This window comes from Schistocerca americana, chromosome 3, assembly GCF_021461395.2.
Source record: "Schistocerca americana isolate TAMUIC-IGC-003095 chromosome 3, iqSchAmer2.1, whole genome shotgun sequence".
Lineage (NCBI taxonomy): Eukaryota > Metazoa > Arthropoda > Insecta > Orthoptera > Acrididae > Schistocerca > Schistocerca americana.
In genome coordinates, this window is record NC_060121.1 from 946,039,850 (window position 1) to 946,063,588 (window position 23,739).

A 23,739-nucleotide genomic window follows, 5' to 3' on the forward strand; every position below is an offset into this window, starting at 1 on the left:
AAATTTACACAGTTGCTCAAGCTTGAGAAAAACATAACAAAACCCCTCTACAAGTAACATGGGATGTTTGCCCTAGGCTAAACCAAAAACAGGAACTTTCACAAATTGAGTCACACTACAGATTTAGTCATTCATTTGGCAACTCTGAAGACTAATATGCAGTCTGCTGATGGAGAGGAGTGGCTGTCAGGTGGCACTACAGCTGTCAACAATGAAAAACAATATGATGATCAGATTGTGGCTCTGGTTTTGCAACAGGATAGTGTTGAACAAGGGGAATCAGATAATGAAGAAAGATTATGAAAATATCAGCACTCTGCAGCAAAGGATGAGATAGACTGCTCTCTAATATTCAAAACGTTCAACTGCTACTGCTCTGGATGTATTGTTGGCAAAAAGAACTGTGATGCAGCTGCAAAGTCAAGATGTAAGAAAGGAAAACAAAATGTAAATAGATTTTCAGTGTCTAAAACTTTCTATTTTCCTTTCCCTTTATTAGAAATGTAATTTTGTTACTTAATTTTGATTTATTACCTTGCTTTGAGCTCTGTAAATGACTTGTTCCATTCTCCTCTCATTATCTGACCTTTTTAGCATACTGAACATCTCTCTCTCTCTCTCTCTCTCTCTCTCTCTCTCTCTCTCTCTCTCTCTCTCTCTCTCTCTCTCTCAAAACTATTTGCTGACATTTAGTGGAGGAACAGCATTTACCTCTCATCATTCCTCTAAAATATGCTGCTCCAATTTTTGCATTATTTGCTCTTGTAGGAGTTGTTAATTAAGCTTTTTTTTATTGAACAGAACTAGTTGATCCTGACAGTGGAGTACCAGATACTGGACCTGTCACACAAGGCACTACTAAACCAGTCACGAATTCACCACCAGTGACAAAACCAACAGTCACACCTAAACCACCAGAGAAGTGTGACAACACAATAACAACTGTCAATGGAAAGCCTGCTTGCAAGGGGCACATCATTTTCGAAGATACTTTCTCGACACTAAATCCAAGCAAATGGCAGCACGAGATACAGTTGGCTGGTGCTCCTGTAAGTTCTATTCTCAGTTCAAGTTTTCCTTCCTCATACTAATAAAAGCATTTCATGTATTCAAGATGGTAGAACAACAGATTCTGATGTTGGGTGATAAATGGTTCAGATGCTTGTCTAGCCTTCCAGACTGAAGTTTTCTGTGGGTTCTGTACATTGCTTCAGGCAATGGTCCAGTAAATGGTTTATTAGAAAGAACAAGATGGTGTTACTTCCCTACCCTCCCTCAATCAAAGTTTGTGCTTCATGACTAATCACCAAATAGTGTTTTCTGATATATCTATGTCTGGCTTCATAGGTTAGTATGGATTTGACAAACATATTAAGTTGTTGGACATTTCTGACCATTAAAACTGTGACCAAAAAAGGGTAAAAGTCTGGATCAGGGCCACATACTTCAGTGTTTTGTGTAGCAGTGTTGTCAGTGCTCCCTATGTAGTCTGATGGAAAGGAGGGTGGGTCTGTCAGCTGTTAGATCTGTGCAGTCAATGAGAGCAACAGCAGCAGCAGCAGTGGGCAGATGACGTATCTGGAAGGAATATTGTCACATTCTCATGCCAGTATATCACAGCCTGTGAAACTGGAACACATCTGGAAGAACTAGGAAAATATTTTGAGAGTCAAGATCATTAATTCAATTTAAGCTGTGCTTCAAATTCTCAGCCTAACCACCACCCCATAATTTGCTACATATTTGAAAGAAAAAACATTGGACAAACACTATTTTTTGCAAGTAAAACTGTTACACTTCAACTGAGCGTAAGCCTCAGACTAAGCTAAAGATCAATCTGTCACCACAACTAGGTATTTCAGCTTTCACATTCTTTGGCTTCACCATCTCACAATCAAACTGTCACAGTCCAATCTAACTACAACCTTGTAATTCATAATACATGGAAAAAAACTGGCAAAAAATTATAAAATTAACTGCTGCTCATCTAACTTACAGAAATTTAAGCTGTGCTATTAGGTCCCAGTCTAACCACTACCTGGTAATTTGTGTCTGACATTTGTGAAGAAAATTTTCTATTTTGGTGCTAGAAATTTAATACCCTCTTTCCTTGCCTCTCATTGGTTATGTGAAAGTATCATACCATTGACTGTGCAAAACTGACACATTAGCAGCCTAAGAGCAGTAGACGAACACTGCCATGACTTTGCTAATCCTGGTAGACTCAAGCCAACATCTCATTGGAATGTTAGTTGTTAGTGAGACAATAGTGTTATAACTTCTGTAAGGAGAATAAACATCTACCAGCATGACTCAGAATTACACACCAGCAGGACTGTGATGTGTAGAAACTGATGTTCATTGTTCAGCAGTATTGCTACTCACCTTGAATGCAACTCATGTTGAATGGGGGTCTCACAGCTGTCATAAAAATATAGAAATATGGAAGCAATGGGCTCAGGAAGGCCATACTCAGTGTCTTGCAAGATTTCAATGACCCCCATGAGACTAGTGCTGAGAGGACATATTGTTTGGCTGTGGAGAATCATACAGCAATCTCTCATACCTTGAGTCAGGAAATGAGTTACTTTGCAGCAGGAGAGGCATCCTCAGTGCAATGCTGTCCAGAGCATCATGGGCTGAAAGCATGGCAATAATTGTTGCAGCTTCCCTTGACACAGCAGCAGAGGTGTGCAGACAGTGATGTACTCAATGGCAAGACTATACCCAGAAGTTCACCAGAATTTTGATGCAAGTCCTGGGTTTGTGTACAGCATCACCAAGCATATCAGTGTGTGGATGCTCAAAAATGAACAGCTGTTGCCAGACTGCTTTTATCATGATGCCAGCACCTGGTGTGGTCGTATGAAGTGCCATTGGGTTCAAATCATGATCGCATCTAGTTCACATAGTCAGTGATTTGGACAGCAGAAATTTTGTTTTTTGTCATTTTAAGGCTAGAAGCTGTCACCCTAACTTCAAGTAACCCAGGACTTTATCTTTCAAAAAGAAAATGCAAAACTAAGTTTTTCTTCATGTTCTGATCTACCTTCATACAGAGGGTGTCACTGTTGATCAGGCCAGCATGTTCAGATATCTCGCACCTCTCCCCCCCTTGCTCTCCCAGTCTGATAATGGGTTGCTGAGAGACTGGAATATTACCTCCTGCCAACTACTATGACTGAACGCAAGCATAGAGTTGCAGTGTAGAATGACATAGCTGCATCTGTCTTCTTAACCAAGTTTGATTTGCTCATTTGGGTTAGACAGTTGTGACAGAGAGGGCAGCTCTTTGTACTAAATAATGCCTCTTGTGTACTGCCAGATCACAAATAAATGTTTACTCAGCCTACTATATGTTGTACACAAATAATAAAATTTCTTTATTTGCCTTCAATTCTTGTTCTGCAGTATTAATGACTAGCTTTATACTTTCTACTTGCAGTGTTCAAAAAAGAACTGGGAGTCACTTTTGGCTTCTGAATGGGGAAAAAGTGACTAAATAAGTGTGAAACTAGATGCTGTTTATGATGCTTTGCCTACTGGTCGAATTAATTTAAACATGGTTCACCACTGTTTTCTTTCTTCTTTAGGAGGATTAGCTAGGACACCTAATATCATGATCAGTAATGAAACAATTCAACAAGTCTGGGACATCATCTCACTGACCGTTGGGGGTGAAAGTATGTGAAGTAGTAGAGGCCACAGTTGTGTTGAGGAATAGCAATTAATATTTCACATGATGATTAGTTGGTTGCTTACAGTGGACTAGTGGGCTGTTTACCTTTAAAACTATGTTTTGAGCAACTGAAGTATTTGACACTGTCTAAGGGAAATGAATAGCACAGAAACAAGCAACAATCAAAATGTCTGAACTAACCTTGTGCACACATTGAATTGGTAATATTATAGGCAGAGCTTAAAGGAAATCAATCATTCTTGTGTGTTTTTTTTTGAAGCTACATTTGTTTACTGATACGTAGTCTTTCAACTGTTACCCTATTTTTGATATCATCTGATTATATTTATAAAATTGTGAGAGTTACACAATATTTCCATAAATTTCTATTGACAGGATTACCAGTTTGTTGTGTACACAGACAGTGAAGAGAATACTGTTGTGAAAGATAGCAAGTTGTTTATCAAACCCACACTGCTTTCTCCAGGTGACAGCAATTACATTTACACTGGAAAACTTGATCTACCAAGGTAAGTATGTGGTTCAGATACAATGTTAATATGTATACTGAGTATGGATTCTTCTGATTGTTTTCTTCTGCATTTTAAAATATTCACTTTTTATGTCCGAAATTTATGCAGTCTCCTAATCTTAGCTATTTTTTAATGTGATTATTCCACATGACAGCGGTGCTCAGAAGCATCTAAGAGGGTGATTTGAAAAGTTCTCAGAATGGAATAGAAAAAACTTACTTCCATGACTGACACTTTCTTATTTTTCATTGTAGTCTCCTTGTAGATTAATGCATTTGGTCCAATGAAGTTCCAGTGCCTTGATCCCATTCGAAATTGAGTTTCCTCCATGCCTGCAAAATAGTTATCAACTCCAGCTATCAGTTCTTCATTTGAAGAGAATCTTCATCCATCAAGAAAAATTTTCAGTTTTGGGAAGAGATGGAAATCTGACAGCCATATCAGGTGAATAAGGCAGGTGTGGCAACAATTCATACCTTAGTTCATGTAATTTTGCCATGGCAACAGCACATGGGATTGGGTATGCATCTCGAGTCATGGCACCCATCTTGCAGATAATTTTTTCATTTCTAATTCTTCGGTTAAAATATGATGCACCCTTCCAGATAACACCTGGCAAGCTTGAGCAATTTCATGCACTTTAAATTGGTGATCCTCCATGACCATTTTGTGCACTTTTGCAATGATTTATGGAGTAGTGACACATCTTGGCAGACCTCTGTGTGAATCATGTAAGCTCTCCTGACAAAATTTAAGTTCATTTGTCCACTTCACAACAGTTAAATATGAAGGAGCAGTCCTCCAGTGTATTCTGGAAATCAGCATGAATGTCCTTTGCTTTCCTACCTTTCTTTACGAAGTACTTAATCACTGCTCAAATCTTGTCGTCCCCCCCCCCCCCCCCCCCTTCGCCCCATATTTGCAAATCACTACACAGGAACAACAGACCCACGTTACCACCAAAGCTCACTTCAAAGAGCAGTGACATTACATGTCTTTACAGGCAACAGTCCAATCAATATCATGTGAACAACTCGTAGTGCTAGCAATGACCTCTCTTGGTGATTCTGAGAACTTTCCAAACAACCCTCATATATTAAAATACCTTAGTGTTGTGATAGCCTGCCATTTTGATTGCTGTTTGCCAGAAGGATAGTGCTGTAAGCTTTTTCATTTATGAATCCCGTAAATCTTTCATTATATTCTGTACAACCTGTCCACAGAGAACCATATGGTATGTGGAGCTTTAGAAAATTTAGTCATCATGGATACAATTCTGTTTGTGTTTGTATTGAGTACATGAGGATTTTAAGAAGTGTTAGCTTTTTGACTTCTTCCATACCCATGAGAACTCTTTCAAAAGATCTGTGGAAGGGGCATCAGCATCTCTTTTTATAAATACATATTGTGTGTTTTCATTTTATGGCATGTTCTACATCTGTGCCTCCCTCCATGGATGATGGAACAAAACATGTCTAATCTAATTCACTAAATTTCCATATTTGCAAATGGGTGTGAATGAGTTTGAGTGGTACCAATATTAAAGCATTTAAAGATTTGTGGGTTTATTTACAAGTTTAAGTTCAGGAAAAAGGATAGCTTTAAAGGACACATGCAGGTATGACTACACTGTTAATGATGGATGAACAGCAAAAATTAGGGGGGAGGAGGAGGAGGAGGAGGAGGAGGAGGAATAGGAATAGGAATAGTCTCAATGTAATTAATCCAATTGAGAAGTGATGAGCTGAAGTTGCAGAGGAAAAAAAAGTGCTTCACTGTATGAAGTGTTGTCGCTCTAAATTTTGAAGTCCATTCAGAGGTCTATCATACCCAACAATCATCCTAGCTGATAAATATTTCATCTGACTTCACAGCAACTTTTAGGGTACTTAAGTACCATGTAACTAGGTTAATTAATTATATTACTTTGTCTCCTCATGAAAGAAAACTTACAGTGGTGTAAAGGCACACTTCCACGAAATGCAAATGTTAGCTGAACTGAAATTAACTACTATTAGACTCCTATAATTTATTTCCACTTACTTTGCCTAAGTTTAATATACGCTACCTTTTTATGTTAGAGGTAGATTAACTAGGTTTCATTCAAGTTAGTTAAACAGAAAATCAATAAATTGTCACACACACAACATAAGTATCTTCACGTGGGACCAAAAGATTGGTGTGGCACTGTAGTAAGTAAAATCAATGGTAAATCCAGGATGGAATGTAACAATGTTATGAAAATGAAAGTTGCCACTCACCATATAGCGGAGACGCTGAGTCCCTGATAGGCACAACCAATTGTCACAAACAAATAAAAGCTTTCGGCCAGTAAGGCCTTCACCAAAACACACAAGAGGTGCGCATGTGCTTGCGCATTTTTTACCTTCCCTCTTGTTTTGCCATCTGCCTCCTTGAAATTAATTTTGTTAACTAATTATGGTTAACATACATGAGTATAATGCGCATTTTAGTAAGAGAAAGGTTGGGCCTTAGTTTTAAAGAATGTAACACCATATTGAATTTTGTGCCAAGTTGTATGTATATAACTGATTTTTTAATTTAATTCGACTTTCCTTAGTATCATTCATTATACGGTGAAATCAGTAATTGTTTAGTAACTTAAATTCTGTTGTTGACCTGAACAGATATAAATTATTAATTATAAACATTTGAAGGAACAACTAATAGTATTCTTAATGTATCTATTTGTCTCTATTTGAAAACATGCTAGTAAATCCAGCCCTTCATTAATTCCAAAGTAGTTAAGTTTTGTCAAAAGTATTGTTGCATAACTACATTTGTTAATTTCATAATTTAAACAAATAATTTGGCTTAGCCCTTGTAGAAGAAACTGTAAAAAAATACAATTTTTTGATGTATTCAGTTAATTTAATGAGTTATGTCTCGATTGTAATTCTGTAAATTTAACTTCAAACAATGTGTAGTTTTAGCCCCTATTATTGTGAGGGTACATAAGGGCCCGATTTTTGGTCATGAGACAGTCAGTCCGTGGCAGAGTTTGACAAGAAACCTGTGTTGGTTAAACAACACTATTGCTTCAATTTAACTGCGAAATAGGTCACACAATTAGGCCATGTGTAAAAACAATGACACTTTCTGCTCTATATGTACCTGTTTATTATTCAAGAACTGTGAACTTTGTGGACAGACTTTTAATGCTCATAGATGTAGCACAGCAGTATGTGGATATTCACATGTAAACTATTGACTCTTATCAAAAGTTAAATAGTGTACTGGCCATATTAAATGCAAGTATGGAAGGTTGTGGTAAGTGAAAGTAAACAACCACGAAATGCAAATGTGTACCTGTCGGTTACATCATTTACAGTGTACAATATACAGTACTGCATTCCCACCCCCTAGAAGCCAGTACGTCAACACCGAGGAAGTGTGTGTGTGTGTGTGTGTGTGTGTGTGTGTGTGTGTGTGTGTGTGTGTGTGTCTCTGTGTGTGTCTTTTTGACGGAAGGTGTTATTGGCCAAAAGCTTTTGTGACAGTCTTTCTGGTGGGCCTATCTGAGACTCAACCTCTCCATTATATGGTGAGTGGCAACTTCCCTTTTAATAATATTGGAGTAAGTAAGAGAAACACCAGCTTTTGATTACACAAGAGTACTTCAGAAGCAAGAAAGAGGGAAAGAACTTTATCCAAAAACTGTTTAGAACATAAAGTTTGGTAGACTACAGAAACCAGTAAAGCATAAAGTAGTAAGTGTTACATAATTAGCTGCAACAGGCAGAAGACCTGCTTTGTTGTTGCTGGACATTTTAGCAATTTTGACGCACGCGCACCCGCACACAATGCAGTATTCTTGTTTGGCATGCCAGAGTAAAAGTGTGAACAGAAACAGCTGTATGAACAATCTGTGCTATAAGTAAGTTTATTTACATACAGAGTTCTCCTTTGTGTGAAACCACGTGTTTAAAAATAAGTATGTGGATTTGAAGTTACAGATTTGCAAATTTTATTGTCCCATCTGCACACTCTTTCCTAGACTGTATCAACACTTACTTGTATTATGATTATGATGATGTGATCTTCAGTCTAGAGACTGGTTTCATGCAGATCCCCATGCTAATATATAGTGTGCAAGCTTCATCATCTCTGAGTAACTACTGCAACCTATATTCTTCTTAATCTGCTTAATGTATTCATCTCTTGGTCTCCCTTTGATTTTTACCTTGCATGCTTCCCTCCAGTACTAAATTGGTGATCCCTTGGTGCCTTGGATCTTGTCCTACCAACGGATCCATTCTTGCAGTACAGTTTGTAACGATTCATGCTGAATGTTACTTAAGTTTCTTCAGCCTGGTCCATTGAGGAAAGAATTGGAAATTTTCATGGGTCACAAAATTTATTCACATTGACATCAGAACTGGACACTTGTCATGTAAACAAAAGATGCACATACTTCACTGATCTCTTTGACTTCCAAAAGTAACTTCAAAACTGACTCCCTGCAGCATCGCTTTATATAGAATTTTAACAATGACTTCCAAAATAGAATTATTAATTTTGTACCATTTTGATGTTACAATCAAAATTTACAAAATGTGAAGAAACTGTAATAACTTTTAAGCCGTTTCCCAAGATAGGTCTTCTGTTACTGAATTTTTAGATTACCATTTTGTTAATTAGACGCGTTGCTTTTTGATGCTAACATCTCTGCAGTCCCTAATTATTTATTGCTAAGGACTTATTACTTCAATTTCTTGATTAGTTACTTAATTTAGTTGTATGTACATAATTTTATGAATGACAACAATCCACAAATAATTAAAACACATGTCCTTCCAGAGCATTCCACATGCCTTCGCAATGAATATCAAGTTTTTTATCAAATAATACAGAATGATACATATAAAGACACACATACAAGGCCTTAGGAAGCGCTGAATTGTGCGATAACTATCCGGATGCATATAAGAAAGGTGGTATCAGACATTTCATATGAATTTTGGGGAAGGCTGTATAGTTATAAGTTGACCATGCACTGGACAGATACATGCACAGAACAACAGCTGGTAATGGGAGGGAACCTCCATAGTACACAGTCATTGTTAAAAAGAAAAAACTTCTACAGAAACAAACATGTTTGGCTGTCAAGAGAGCAATGTCCCCCCCAGGGGGTCCACAACTCCTTTGTAGATACGTGTGTAGGTAGCATGGGACCCCGAGCTAGTGTGGCCCTCTTTCCTTTCCAGGCTGCATACCTCCCTTTTCCACATCCTTCCCCATCCCCCATCTCACACCTCCCTCCCCCCCCCCCCCCCTCACCTCCACCTCTTCCCTTCCCTTTCTCCACCTCTGGGAGTATGTTTTGTGCCTATGTCCGGTGACGGACGCTTGAAACTGTAAAACAGTCTTTCTTCTTCACTTTCTCTGCTGGCAAGTCTCTGTCCTTCAATTTTCCTTACCTCTTCTCTTTACACTCTTCTCCGCTGTGGCGTTTGGGACCCCTCTTCTTTCTTCCTTTCCTTTTTCCTTTCCTTTCCTTTTTCCTTTCCTTTCCTTTTTCCTTTCCTTTCCTTTTTCCTTTCCTTTCCTTTTTCCTTTCCTTTCCTTTTTCCTTTCCTTTCCTTTTTCCTTTCCTTTCCTTTTTCCTTTCCTTTCCTCTTTCCTTTCCTTTCCTCTTTCCTTTCCTTTCCTCTTTCCTTTCCTTTCCTCTTTCCTTTCCTTTCCTCTTTCCTTTCCTTTCCTCTTTCCTTTCCTTTCCTCTTTCCTTTCCTTTCCTCTTTCCTTTCCTTTCCTCTTTCCTTTCCTTTCCTCTTTCCTTTCCTTTCCTCTTTCCTTTCCTTTCCTCTTTCCTTTCCTTTCCTCTTTCCTTTCCTTTCCTCTTTCCTTTCCTTTCCTCTTTCCTTTCCTTTCCTCTTTCCTTTCCTTTCCTCTTTCCTTTCCTTTCCTCTTTCCTTTCCTTTCCTCTTTCCTTTCCTTTCCTCTTTCCTTTCCTTTCCTTTCCTCTTTCCTTTCCTTTCCTTTCCTCTTTCCTTTCCTTTCCTCTTTCCTCTTTCCTTTCCTTTCCTCTTTCCTCTTTCCTTTCCTTTCCTCTTTCCTCTTTCCTTTCCTTTCCTCTTTCCTCTTTCCTTTCCTTTCCTCTTTCCTCTTTCCTTTCCTTTCCTCTTTCCTCTTTCCTCTTTCCTTTCCTCTTTCCTTTCCTTTTTCCTTTCCTTTTTCCTTTCCTTTTTCCTTTCCTTTCTCTTTGTTCCTCCCTGTGTGTGTCTGAAGGCTGACCCATGCATTCCCACGCGTAGCCGGTGATGGGGTAACGCATAATTCCCCGCCTCGGGTAGACAGGTAAGATATGTACATACCCCCTGGTAATGGCCAGGCCCAGGGAGGGGTGATTACCCCCAGCTGGTACCTTCCGAAAGTGCCAATTGGTACCTCCGTCCGTTTCTTTGGAGGTGTGACCTGAGGTGTGACAATCACCTAAGGCAGGAGTGCCCTCAGAGAGGGCCACCACAAGGAAGGAGTGCGCCATCGGAGATGCCTGGAATCATGGGGGATACTTCAGCAATGGTTTCCTCAGCATCTACTATGTCTGCTCACAAGTGCAGTTCAATGAGTCACAGCCACGGACAATTCTTCCATCAGTGCCACAGTTCCTTGTTGTTTCTCAGTCTGACGAAGGTCAACCCTTTCATTATTCAGAAAGGTGTCGATGCAATTGCAGGTCCTGTAAAGTCTTGTTCCCAATTACAAAATGGCACCTTGTTGTTAGAAACAGTCAGTGCCCTCCAGGCATAAAAATTGCTGCGTACTTCACTGCTACACACCTTCCCTGTCCGGGTGGAAGCGTACCGCACTTTAAATTCATCACGTGGGATGGTTTATACATGCTCCCTCGACAGATTGTCTGATGAGGAAATTCAAAACTACCTGTCTGAGCAGGGCGTAATGGCTGCTCATAGTCATGAAGGAGGTTGACAAGGACTTGGTTCCAACCCATACTGCCTTGACAGAGTTCAACTTCCATCGAATATAAGTGGGCTATGAGATGTTTTCCATTCGCCCTTACATCCCAAACCCTACGCGTTGCTATCAGTGTCAGTGGTTCAATCATACCAGCCAGTCCTGTTCCAATCAGGCCAAATGCGTTACATGTGGCAAGGATGCCCATGAGGGTGCTTGTCCACCTCCATCCCCTTGTTGCATCTACTGTATGGGTGACCACGCTGCTTCCTCTAGAAATTGCCCCATTTTCTAAGATGAACAGCTCATTCAGGAAATCAGAGTAAAGGAAAAGGTGTCGACCTTTGCTACTCGAAAGTTATTTGCCAGTCGAAAGCCCACTGTGCCTCATTCAGGTAAATACAGCACTGTCCTTGCCTCTCCTCGGCCTACAAAGGAGGCAGTCACGCAGCTTTGTGATCTCACCTTTAGTGCCACGGTCGTCAGATCGGCCAGTGCAAAGATTGCCTGCTCAACCTCCCCACTATCACCTGCTCACTCTATGGCTCACCCTTCATTGGGTTCTGCTAAATCACGAGCCCCAAAATCAGACACCCGGACTTCCAAAAAAGAGCCTACTCGTTGCGATGTTTTATGTGCCCCGACTTCACAACCATCAATTCCCCCCTCTTCTCAACGTCCTGTTTCCAAGAAGGCTAATAAGAAACCCTGTTCCTTTCCTTCTCCGCCACGGTGTGTCTCATTTACAGCACCACCTGGCGGTAACCGTCCTCAATCGTATTGTGTGTCGCCAAGGCGCACTGCTGGTGGCTGATCAACCGGCTGATCGCTGGTGGCAGAAGCTGCTCCCGAACAACCTATGGATCAGGATCTTCTTCCTTCAGCTGAATGCCGTTCCACGCTGTTGGCCACTGTCTCTGAGCAGTCATTGAGTTGAGGTCAACCTTGGTCACATTCTTCCCTTTCCTGTCCACGCTATGTCCATTATCCATTGGAATATCTACGGCATTCGAGCCAATCTGGATCAATTGTCAATCGTCTTACGATCCTACTCGCCAGTCATCTTCTGTCTTCAGGAAAAAAAGCTGCGTCCCCATGATCGCTTTGTTTTCCCTCATTTTCAGTCAGTCCGATTTGATCTCCACTCTGTTGATGGCACTCCAGCACATGGAGGACTTATGATTCTTCTCCATGATAATGGAGAGTATCACCCAATTCCCTTAAACAGTTGCTTCCAAGCTGTTGCTGTCCGTCTTTCGCTTTCTGGATACACCTTCTCTCTTTGTACTGTATACATTCCATCGTCCACACCGATGGCAACAGCTGATCTCCTTCATCTTCTTGGTCAGCTTCCACCCCCGTATTTGCTGGTTGGGGACTTCAATGACCACCACCCACTTTGGGGATCTCCGCATCCTTGTCAGCACGGCTCACAATTGATAGATGTCTTCCACCAAGCGGATCTTGTTTGCCTGAACACTGGGGACCCTACATTATTGTCTGCCTCCATGGCAAATTTCTCTCATTTGGACCTTTGTCGGTACCGCTCCGCTAGCTCGGCACTTTGAATGGTTCACTCTTGCTGATACACACTTGAGTGACTACTTTCCATGTGTCCTTAGATTTCAGCCGCAACTGCCATATATGCACCCGAGACGCTGGAAGTTTACCCAAGCCGATTGGACACTTTTTTCATCTCTAGTGACAACTGCTACATTCTCTTTCCTTCCACTTTCCTAAGACCTTTCTTGACAACGTGGGGTACAGCACTGCTTTGGCTCCGGCCCTGGACCTGCCTGCTCTGTGACCTTTGTCAGGTTTCCAAGGATGGTACCCCCTTCACTTGTTTATCGTCGGGCATTTGCTGCTCTATGTGCACAAATGAAGGATGTCACATTTATTTACACTGATGGCTCAAAAACATCATTTGGTGTTGGGAGTGCCTATATTGTTGGCAACATCGCTAATCGATTTCGGCTTTCTGACCAGTGTTTGGTTTTTACAGCGGAGCTTTACGCTGTTTTCCAGGCTGTCCAATACATCCATCGCCATCAGTGGATACAGTACGAGGGCCGTTCAGAAAGTAACTTCCGGTTGATTTAAAAAAATACACCAAGTTAAATAAAAATATTTTAATATATACATCTTACAACTACATCTTTGCACTATTTTTCTACATAGTCTCCATAGCGATTGAGGCACTTATCGTATCTCTTCACAAGCTTTGAAATTCCTTTTGCATAAAAATCACCCGCTTGTGCCTGGAGCCAGCCTGTGACCGCATCTTTGAGCTCTTCGTCGTCATCAAACCGCTGTGACCCGAGCCATTTCTTCAAATGCATGAAGAGGTGATAATCACTTGGCGCCAGGTCTGGGCTGTAAGGTGGATGGTTGATAATGTCCCACTTGAAGGACTGCGAGCAGAGTGAGGACGGGCGTTATCGTGCAAAAAAACGATACCGGAAGTCAGCATACCACGGCGTTTGTTCTGTATAGCCCGTCGTAACTTTTTTATTGTTTCACAGTACACGTCTTGATTAATGGTCGTACCACATTCCATGAATTCAACCAACAACACCCCTTTGGCATCCCAAAACACTGTTGCCATCAGTTTTCTGGCAGAAAAATCTTGCGAGGCTTTTCTTGGTTTGGTAGGCGAATTTGAATGTGCCCACATCTTTGATTGTTCTTTTGTCTCAGGGTTCACGTACTTAATCCAGGTTTCGACACCGGTCACGATTCTGTTTAACAATGGTTCTCCTTCGTCCTCATAACGTGACAGAAAGTCTAATGCAGAGGCCATTCTTTGAGTTTTGTGGTGGTTGGTAAGAATTTTGGGCACCCATCGTGCACAGAACTTACGGTAACCCAATCTTGCTGTCACTATCTCGTACAAGAGAGTCTTAGAAATCTGTGGAAAACCAGTAGACAACTCCGACATTGAGAAACGTCGATTTTCACGAACTTTTGCATCAACTGTCTGAACGAGTTCGTCAGTCACCAATGATGGTCTACCACTCCTCTCTTCATCATGAACGTTTTCTCGTCCACTTTTAAATAAACATACCCATTCACGGACAACTCCTTCACTCATAACTCTTGGTCCGTACACGGCACAAAGCTCGCGATGAATAGCTGCTGCAGAATATCCTTTGGCTGTAAAAAACCTTATGACAGCACGCACTTCACATTTGGTGGGGTTTTCTATTGCAGCACACATTTCAAACTGCCACAAAAACTAAACTAGCGCAGGTACGACGTTCACTCGACCACGGCTTGATGCCGACTGACCTGTTGAGTGCGTGAACGCACAGATGGCGTCGCTACTCCCCCCACAACCCGCACTGTGACCAATCGGAGGTTACTTTCTGAACCGCCCTCGTATATTGTATGCTCAGATTCGCTCAGCTCTCTCCTCCATCTCAAAGCTCTCTACCCTGTCCACCCTCTGGTCCACTGTATTCAGGACTGCCTCCACTTGGGGGTGTCTCTGGCATTCCTCTGGATCCCAGGACATGTTGGTATCTGTGGAAGCGAGGTGGCCAATATAGCGGCCAAGGCTGCAGTCTCTCTTCTTCAGCCTGCTGTTCACATGGTTCCCTTCACTGATCTACGGAGTGTTTTATGTCGTCATGTTGTTCTTTTATGGCAGGCACATCGGTCGATATTCCCAATAATAAATTGCGGGACGTGAAAGTTCTTCCCTGTGCTTGGACCTCTTCCACCCAAACTCGTCGTCGGGAGGAGGTAATTTTAACGACACTCCGGATAGGGCACTGTCTTTTTAGGCATCGATATCTTTTAAGTGTCAATCCTCTCCCACATTGTCCCCACTGCTCTCAACTGTGGTCAATGAGACACCTTTTACTTGAATGCCCCTATTTTACTCCGTTATGCGCCCGTCTACAGCTGTTGCCTGATATATCTTCTATTTTAGCAGATGACACGCACTCAGCTGATCATGTTCTCGAGTTTATAAGTGTCAGTGAGATGATGTCAGTCATTTGAAGCTCTTTTTGAGGACAAACAACCCCCCTTCTATAGTGGATTTTTAAGCTTTCCTTCTGTTTTTAGTTTCCCCACTTTGAGTTTCGCTCCCATTCCTGCTGGTTTCTATTTTGATTTTTTACCTTTTTTTAAGTCACAGACTGAGCACTAATGACAGTAGCAGTTTTGTGCCCTAAAACCATAACATGAAAGAGAGCAAGAAGTTGACAGTGACTACCCTAGCAGAGTATTGTCAGATGATCTTCCACAAAACTCCGAAGAAATTCTGGTCATATGTAAAGGCTGTTAATGGCACAATAGTTAGTGCGCAGACCCTAGCCAATGAGAAAGGAACTGAAATTGATAGTAACAAAGCAAAATCTGAAATTCTTGTTTTCAAATGTTGCTTTACAAAATAAAACCCAGAGAATTGCCACAATTTAATCCTCCTACCACTGAAAGGATGAATGAAATAAGTGTTAGTCAGTGGTATTGAGAAACAGCTGAACTAGTTAAAAGTGAACAAAGCTTCAGGCTCTGATGGAAACACAGAAATTCTATACTGAATTTGCAGTTGTATAAGCACCTCTTCTAATTATAAGCTGTAGTAGGTCCCTCAAGCAAAAAACATGCCCAATTCTTGGAAAAAAGAACAGGTCACAGCCATCTACAAAGGAAAGTCAGGAAGTCGTAGCCCCTATTTTTTATTAGCCAGAGTGATGTACATACGGGAATTGACAGATACATCCTATTCTACATAGTATACACTACTTTTCCACATAGTTCCCCACATCGGTTCACATTTTTGTCTCATCACAGCATTAAATTTGAGATGCCCCAGCAGTAGAATTTTTTGGCTGACTATGGAATCACCATTGGATTGCTGTCTTGGTTTCATCATTACTTGTGAATCACAGCCCTCCAATGATATGCCAAGTTCCTGGGAAATGGCCATGGTGCGCACACACTGATCTTTCACATTGCATCCACATGGGAAATGTTATCAGTGAGTGACAAATGTGGCCTCCCCAATCGACCTGTCATTCAAGACACCACCACCACCACCACCACCACCACCACCACCACCTCGTCGTCGCCCCCCCGTCGGTGTTTTTGCCTTGCTCCATAGAAAATGAATCTGTTTGTTGCTCTAATGCTGTGGATGTGTGACACACAACTGCCACGTTAAACAACTGACAGCAGCATTATGTGGAGCTACTGGCAGATAAGGCTGGCACAAACCATGAAAGGTCCAACAAGGGGGGATTGGATATGTTGACTTAGCATTTACAGCTGTAATGTGGCTAAAAAAGCGGGCAAAGACTTTGATTTGCCTGTTTACAAGAAGGGTAGAAGTAGTGATCCACAAATCTACCATCCAATATCCTTGACATAGATTTATTGCAAAATCGTGGAACATATTCTGAGCTCAAACATGAAGTATCTTCCCAGAATGAGATTTTCACTCTGCAGCGCAGTGTGCGCTGATGTGAAACTTCCTGGCAGATTAAAACTGTTTTAATCTGCCAGGAAGTTTCACATCAGCGCACACTCCGCTGCAGAGTGAAAATCTCATTCTGTAAACATCCCCCAGGCTGTGGCTAAGCCATGTCTCCGCAGTATCCTTTCTTTCAGGAGTGCTAGTTCTGCAAGGTTCGCAGAAGAACTTCTGTAAAGTTTGGAAGGTAGGAGACGAGGTACTGGCAGAAGTAAAGCTGTGAGTACCGGGCGTGAGTCGTGCTTCGGTAACTCAGTTGGTAGAGCACTTGCCCGCGAAAGGCAAAGGTCCAGAGTTCGAGTCTCGGTCGGGCACACAGTTTTAATCTGCCAGGAAGTTTCATGAAGTATCTTGAACAGAATGACCACCTCAGTGCCTCATCATGAATTCCGAAAACATTGACCTTGTGAAACCCAGTTTGCATTATTCTCACATGACATACTGATAGCTTTGGATCAAGGCAGTTAGGTAGATGCAGTATTTCTTAATTTCTGAAAACCATTTAACTTAGTACATGACCTATGATTATGGTCAAGAGTTCAATCATACGGGGCATCAAGTGAAATTTGTTACAGGACTGAGGACTTTTCATTAGGGAGAACACAGCATGTTATCTTGGATGGAGATGTATTGTCAGATGTAGAAGTAACTTGGTGTGCCCTAGGGAAATGTGCCGGGACCTTTGCTGTTCATATTGTATATTTATGATCTCACAGATAATATTAATAGTAACATCAAACTACTTGCAGATGATGCAGTTATACATAATAAGTACTATCTGAGAGAATATGCGTAAATATTCAGTCAGATCTTGATAAGATTTCAACATGGTGGAGAGATTGGCAACTTGGTCTAAACATTCAGAAAAGACACCCTTTGAGGTATACAGGGAAAGGCAACCCACATAAGGGGAAAACTGTCTCATCTTGAGAACTTTCAGCTGGTTTACAATGACAGAATCAATGCATACATCCTGCAATCTTTCTCAAAAAAATTTCATTTTTGCTTTACACGTGGCTTTATACAGGGCTATTACAATGATTGAAGCGATTTCATAAATTCACTGTAGCTCCATTCATTGACATATGGTCACGACGCACTACAGATACGTAGAAAAACTCATAAAGTTTTGTTCGGCTGAAGCCGCACTTCAGGTTTCTGCCGCCAGAGTGCTCGAGAGCGCAGTGAGACAAAATGGCGACAGGAGCCGAGAGAGCGTATGTCGTGCTTGAAATGCACTCACATCAGTCAGTCATAACAGTGCAACGACACTTCAGGACGAAGTTCAACAAAGATCCACCAACTGCTAACTCCATTCAGCGATGGTATGCGCAGTTTAAAGCTTCTGGATGCCTCTGCAAGGGGAAATCAACGGGTCGGCCTGCAGTGAGCGAAGAAACGGTTGAACACGTGTGGGTAAGTTTCACGCGTAGCCCGGGGAAGTCGACGCATAAAGCAAGCAGGGAGCTAAACGACCACAGCTGACGGTTTGGAAAATCTTACGGAAAAGGCTAAAGCAGAAGCCTTACCGTTTACAATTGCTACAAGCCCTGACACCCGATGACAAAGTCAAACGCTTTGAATTTTCGGCGCGGTTGCAACAGCTCATGGATAGAGGATGCGTTCAGTGTGAAATTTGTTTTCAGTGATGAAGCAACATTTTTTCTTAATGGTGAAGTGAACAGACACAATGTGCGAATCTGGGCGCTAGAGAATCCTCACGCATTCGTGCAGCAAATTCGCAATTCACCAAAAGTTAATGTGTTTTGTGCAATCTCACGGTTTAAAGTTTACGGCCCCTTTTTCTTCTGCGAAAAAAACGTTACAGGACACGTGTATCTGGACATGCTGGAAAATTGGCTCATGCCACAACTGGAGATCGACAGCGCTGACTTCATCTTTCAACAGGAGGGTGCTCCACCGCACTTCCATCATGATGTTCGGCATTTCTTAAACAGGAGATTGGAAAACTGATGGATCAGTCGTGGTGGAGATCATGATCAGCAATTCATGTCATGGCCTCCACACACTCCCGACTTAACCCCATGTGATTTCTTTCTGTGGGGTTATGTGAAAGATTCAGTGTTTAAACCTCCTCTACCAAGAAACGTGCCAAAACTGCGAGCTCGCATCAACGATGCTTTCGAACTCATTGATGGGGACATGCTGCGCCGAGTGTGGGAGGAACTTGATTATCAGCTTGATGTCTGCCGAATCACTAAAGGGGCACATATCGAACATTTGTGAATGCCTAAAAAAACTTTTTGAGTTTTTTATGTGTGTGCAAAGCATTGTGAAAATATCTCAAACAATGAAGTTATTGTAGAGCTGTGAAATCGCTCAATCATTTATAATAACCCTGTATATTGGGTTCATTATGCCATGCCCATCATTTTGTTAATGGTCAGTTACTGTGATATTTACATGGAAGTAAGACACTATGCAATGAAAAATTGCAGTTGCTTGATTTTGCTTTCGGTGCGTATTACATAAGTTGTAGTGTATGAAATTTATCTAAAATACTTAATTTTTCTTTCGACTTGGATGGAGGCCCTTATCACCAATCTTGAGAAAACTGATCTGACATAGTGCGCTCATTTGCAACTTCAGTGTGCCAGTTATAAAACCATAGTGAAATACCAGCAACATTCCTCATATTTCATAAACAGTTTGAGATATTGAAATGACATTTTGGCAAATGATAGCACACAAAGGGGAGGGTATTCTGCTGTATGGTTATTATGCAAAACTTCATTATCTACTGTGTTACTCCACTAACTATAGACTTTTATGAAGAAAGAGTGTAATTTTTAAGGTCTATCGATAGCTGGTCAAACAAGAAATGCTATGGGTTTTGGAACAATGTAAGTAATTACACATTAGTTTCATACTGAGGATGTGCTTTTTCATTAGATGCTGACATTACTGTTCTCAGTTCCTCACTTAATAAACCACTGTTTCAGAATTCACTTGCAGTTGGATCTGCACAACATGCTGGGGAGCTGATACTGTGTAACCTCTGCTGGGTTTTGGGAAAAGAAGCAAATTTTAACATGGCAACAAGACAAAGGTATAGGTTTTATTCAAAATTCCCCACACTTCTCTGAAAGTTAAAAGTGGTTAACAAACCAGAGAAAAATAAATCACTGCATTTTTCTCAAGGAAGAGGTGACAGATCATTCTGAATGGTGACCAAGCAAGTGTGGATGTGGTGGGGGGCAACTTAACATTTACAAAAAATTAGTGTAGGCTTCAGTTTAGAATGACACTTCCCCTCCATTGCTCAACATTTCCCCTACAGTGACTGCCTGCAGCCCCACCATTACTGCTCTCCCAGTGCGTTCCCTGCGACCTGCACATCTGCCGGCCACAGTATTCTGTGTGCAGTATACCTGAATCATTCTGAACAAATCATTGTTATTCCTAATGGCCATCCCATGGTCCTGCTGTACTACTCTTTATGGATTCGCCACCAGAAATTTTGTTTCTCAAACTTTGTTTCAATTTAGTGTGGTGCTCATCCTCTTCTGGAGGTGCTCCGTACATTCCAGTTTTGTGATAACCTTATCACCATAAGGTTGAACTGCTGCTACTACACTGTTCTATGCTTCAGAGTCTCTATAAACTACAAACTCGAGAGTAATAAATTCATTTCATTCAAGGACTGACAAAAAATTTCAACAAAAGACCTCCATACTCCCACCTGTTCTCCAGTTTGTATTTCTGTGTTTCATGTGTCTGAAAGTTGATTATCTTTGTGGTATTCACTTTGGTCACTGTAGCAAAAGAATTCTTAGAACTTACAGGTATAACATGGGTTTATACTACAAAAACCTTCTAGATTGCAGTTGACAGTGCTACCATTAGACACAACAAATTTGCACTTTTGTAAATTGACAATTTACAACTTGCTGACATTATGCATGTAAAATTTTTAACATTGCAAATGGGCACAAATGATTTGTATACCATTTTATTAAGAAAATTGCAAATTTTGTAAGGGGATAAAAATCTGAAATCTTTTTCCATTCTAACTCAAGTCATATGGCAGTCACTCCAATATCTGGTGAAGAGTGTAGAGATTAATATCAAAACACCTTTTGAAACTAAATCTTAAATGGAGAGCTGAGAAATCCTTATCTCTGTAATAAAGTATCATACATTACTAATGAGATATGAAGAGCCCAGGGAAAAACCTGATAAGTCACAATTTTTTTTTTTTTCCCGAAGACGAAATTTAAAGTTTAAAGACTCATAAAATTTTAGTTTTTCAAGCTATATTCTTCATTTTTGTTTTAGACCTTAATATATCTTTCAGAGAAAGAGTACTGCTGAAACTATACACATCTGAATAGGATTTACAATAATATGATGCATTTTTATTACAAAGGCAGGTCATACAGAGGAAAAATGACAAGTCCATAACATATTGCAGGTAACTAGAAGATTTCAAATGCATGTTACAACAAATTATCACATATAATCATTTAATAATCTTCTGTAAAAGGTCCTGTGCTTTTTTGATGGTGGATTAATGCAAAATACAATCAAAATACACTTGCACTTCATTATGGCAAAATCTTTCAAGGCTTGTAAATCTCTATATTTCTCAGCAGATATTTTAAAATCACCTGCAAAAAATCAGAATCCCTTAATTTAAATAGCTATATGCCTAATACTAAAAAAATACTTATTTCAATAAATTAAAAAAAACTTTCAAATCGTATTGCTGTAAAAGAATTACTATACCTTCATATTTCGCAGAGGGTAGGCTGAACTTGATTTCTTTCAGGCTGAAATCTTGCCCTTTCTGGCTGAAATCTTGCCCTTTCTGGCTGAAATCTTGCCCTTTCTGGCTGAAATCTTGCCCTTTCTGGCTGAAATCTTGCCCTTTCTGGCTGAAATCTTGCCCTTTCTTTCCACAAAGAAGTAATGAAGCTTGCTCATATGCTCCATTGTAGCTTCCTCTATACTGAACCAGTGCTGCATGGTGTCGTGTGACTTCCAATTCTCTTATTGGCCTGGACTGGAAAGAGTTTCTTCTTGTATATTGTATTATCCAGATGCTCTGTCCAGCATTTGATTATCTCTGGTTGCTCAGAATACATATAAAAGTAGCTGTCCCCCATTGCCAAAAGATGAACATTGAATATAAATACAGAAAGCTGTTGTTTATTATAAAAACTTCATTTGTTTTTATAATTGGACAATGAAAGTTTTTGCTATAGTCCATCATAATTGCAACCTTTGATGGATTCTTTTGACATTTCATCTTTGCCTTTTTTTCCTGTCATAGAACACTTTTTGTTTCCTGAGATGCAATTCAGAGGCTATTTCAGTGGATCGAAGTTTGGAATGAAGCCTTACTTTATTTCAACAGATGATAGTCAGTTCCTTCTCCAAATTTTACTTCTTGGCTAGATACTTATCGCAGGAGCCATAAGTATCAGATCATGGATACCCAAAACTTATATTGAAATCTGAATTGAATATAGTGTGGTACGTTTCATACGACATGTTCTGATCCTGAAACTTCTCCTTGAACATATGGAACCATTTTTTAATATTCAAAGACTCTGGTAGGTAAATTTTTTCTGACTTTGTCAAACTGTAGTGTCTGTTGCGACCTTTAAATGATTTAATGTGCCCTCTTATTATTGCACATGTTTCATCTTTCAAAGCCTGTGGGTGGGATCTGTGTTTCCCTCGGCCGTTTTGTAGAGGTTGGTCTTCAGATTTGTTTCTTCACTAAATGATCTACCTTGCCCTTCTTTATTCCATGTAATGACATAAATGCTTGCTTCACACATGTACTTCTTGGACACTTCCATTAATCATAATACAAACACTGAATTTATATGATGCATCACAAAACTTTGCTTCCTGCTCTTCTCTTCCAGGATGCCTGCGCTGTGCAGGTATTTCTGTGATTTTTATTTCACCATGATTTTGAAAGTGGTTCATGTTGTTAATGATATTCCATTTATTTTCATCACTGACAATATCAAAACAATTGTTTTTGTGCTTACGTGGTTCTCCTGTTTCATGTGACTGCAATCTTCTTAAATGTTTGGAGGCATCTCTAACGCGACCATACTACTTTCTTTTCCTTGTCAGATTCTTTGACATTCTGTAGTTTTCTTCACAAGCACATGAGTCACTGTCTTCTTTATTCATTTTACACTGACAGAATGCAATGCTGGCTAGATCTAACTTCCCTCACAAACTCCACAAAGCTAACAACAATGGTCAACTCATACACGACTACTCTGGCAACAATGATAAAACTACAATAACATTAGTGAAAACAGAACTGCGCAGGCTGGGAATCATTAAGTCATAAAATTTTATCGTTGCATTCTCTGGACTTGGTAGGATATTCCCCTGTTTTGCATGGACTTGTGATGTTTTTCACCTGCATGTGCTTACTAGATATTAGACTCTCTCTTGACTTGTCAGGTTTTTGACCAGTTCTGTAAAACCAGCTAAAACTACACTGGTTGGTCTATTAAATTATGAAAAAACCAAAATTTTGGACTACTTCTCCTGGACTCTTCATATGAAATAGTCCCTTTCTGGAAAGTGCAGATATTTGTTCCCAGAAATGGGAAATTGTTGCAGATAATGAAATTAAATTTTTAAATGTGAGTTGAGGAGAAATAAAACATTGGAATTAAGGAAAATTGCAGCAATCAGAAATGAAAGTTAAGTACCATATCAAACAAAAACAGTGAATGGAAACTATGATGGAATGGACTGAAGTAGGAAATGGAGTATAACAGAGCCTGTAGCCATGAAATTACTTCAACATTTTTAAAAATTTATTTTTATGTAAGCCTTATTTATTCAGAAAACCACTCCCCTTGAATCTAAAGACACACATTCAGATCCACGGGTAGTAAAACATGTTTGTATCACAGTTTAAAAAATGTTTTCTTCAGGCAAGCCATACAAAAGTGATGAAATTTTTTTAGTTATAAAGCTAGGTTCATCTTGATCCACTAGTAGACAGTTCTTGGTGTCACCTCCAGACAAAATTCTGGGATACTGTACTATAAGAAGTAATTTTTATGTAGATGCTGGACTTTGTACCTCCTTTCCACAAA

The 23,739-nt window shown here is 40.3% G+C and overlaps 1 protein-coding gene across 1 annotated transcript in view; it reads left to right on the plus strand.

Moving 5' to 3' along the window:
- Positions 1-23,739, plus strand: part of LOC124607487 (beta-1,3-glucan-binding protein-like) — a 114,589-nt gene that overhangs the window by 75,212 nt on the left and 15,638 nt on the right. The window contains exons 3-4 of the mRNA XM_047139859.1: positions 802-1,049; positions 4,076-4,209. Of these exons, the coding sequence (XP_046995815.1) occupies positions 802-1,049; positions 4,076-4,209 (382 nt within the window). The remainder of the gene's footprint in view (positions 1-801; positions 1,050-4,075; positions 4,210-23,739) is intronic.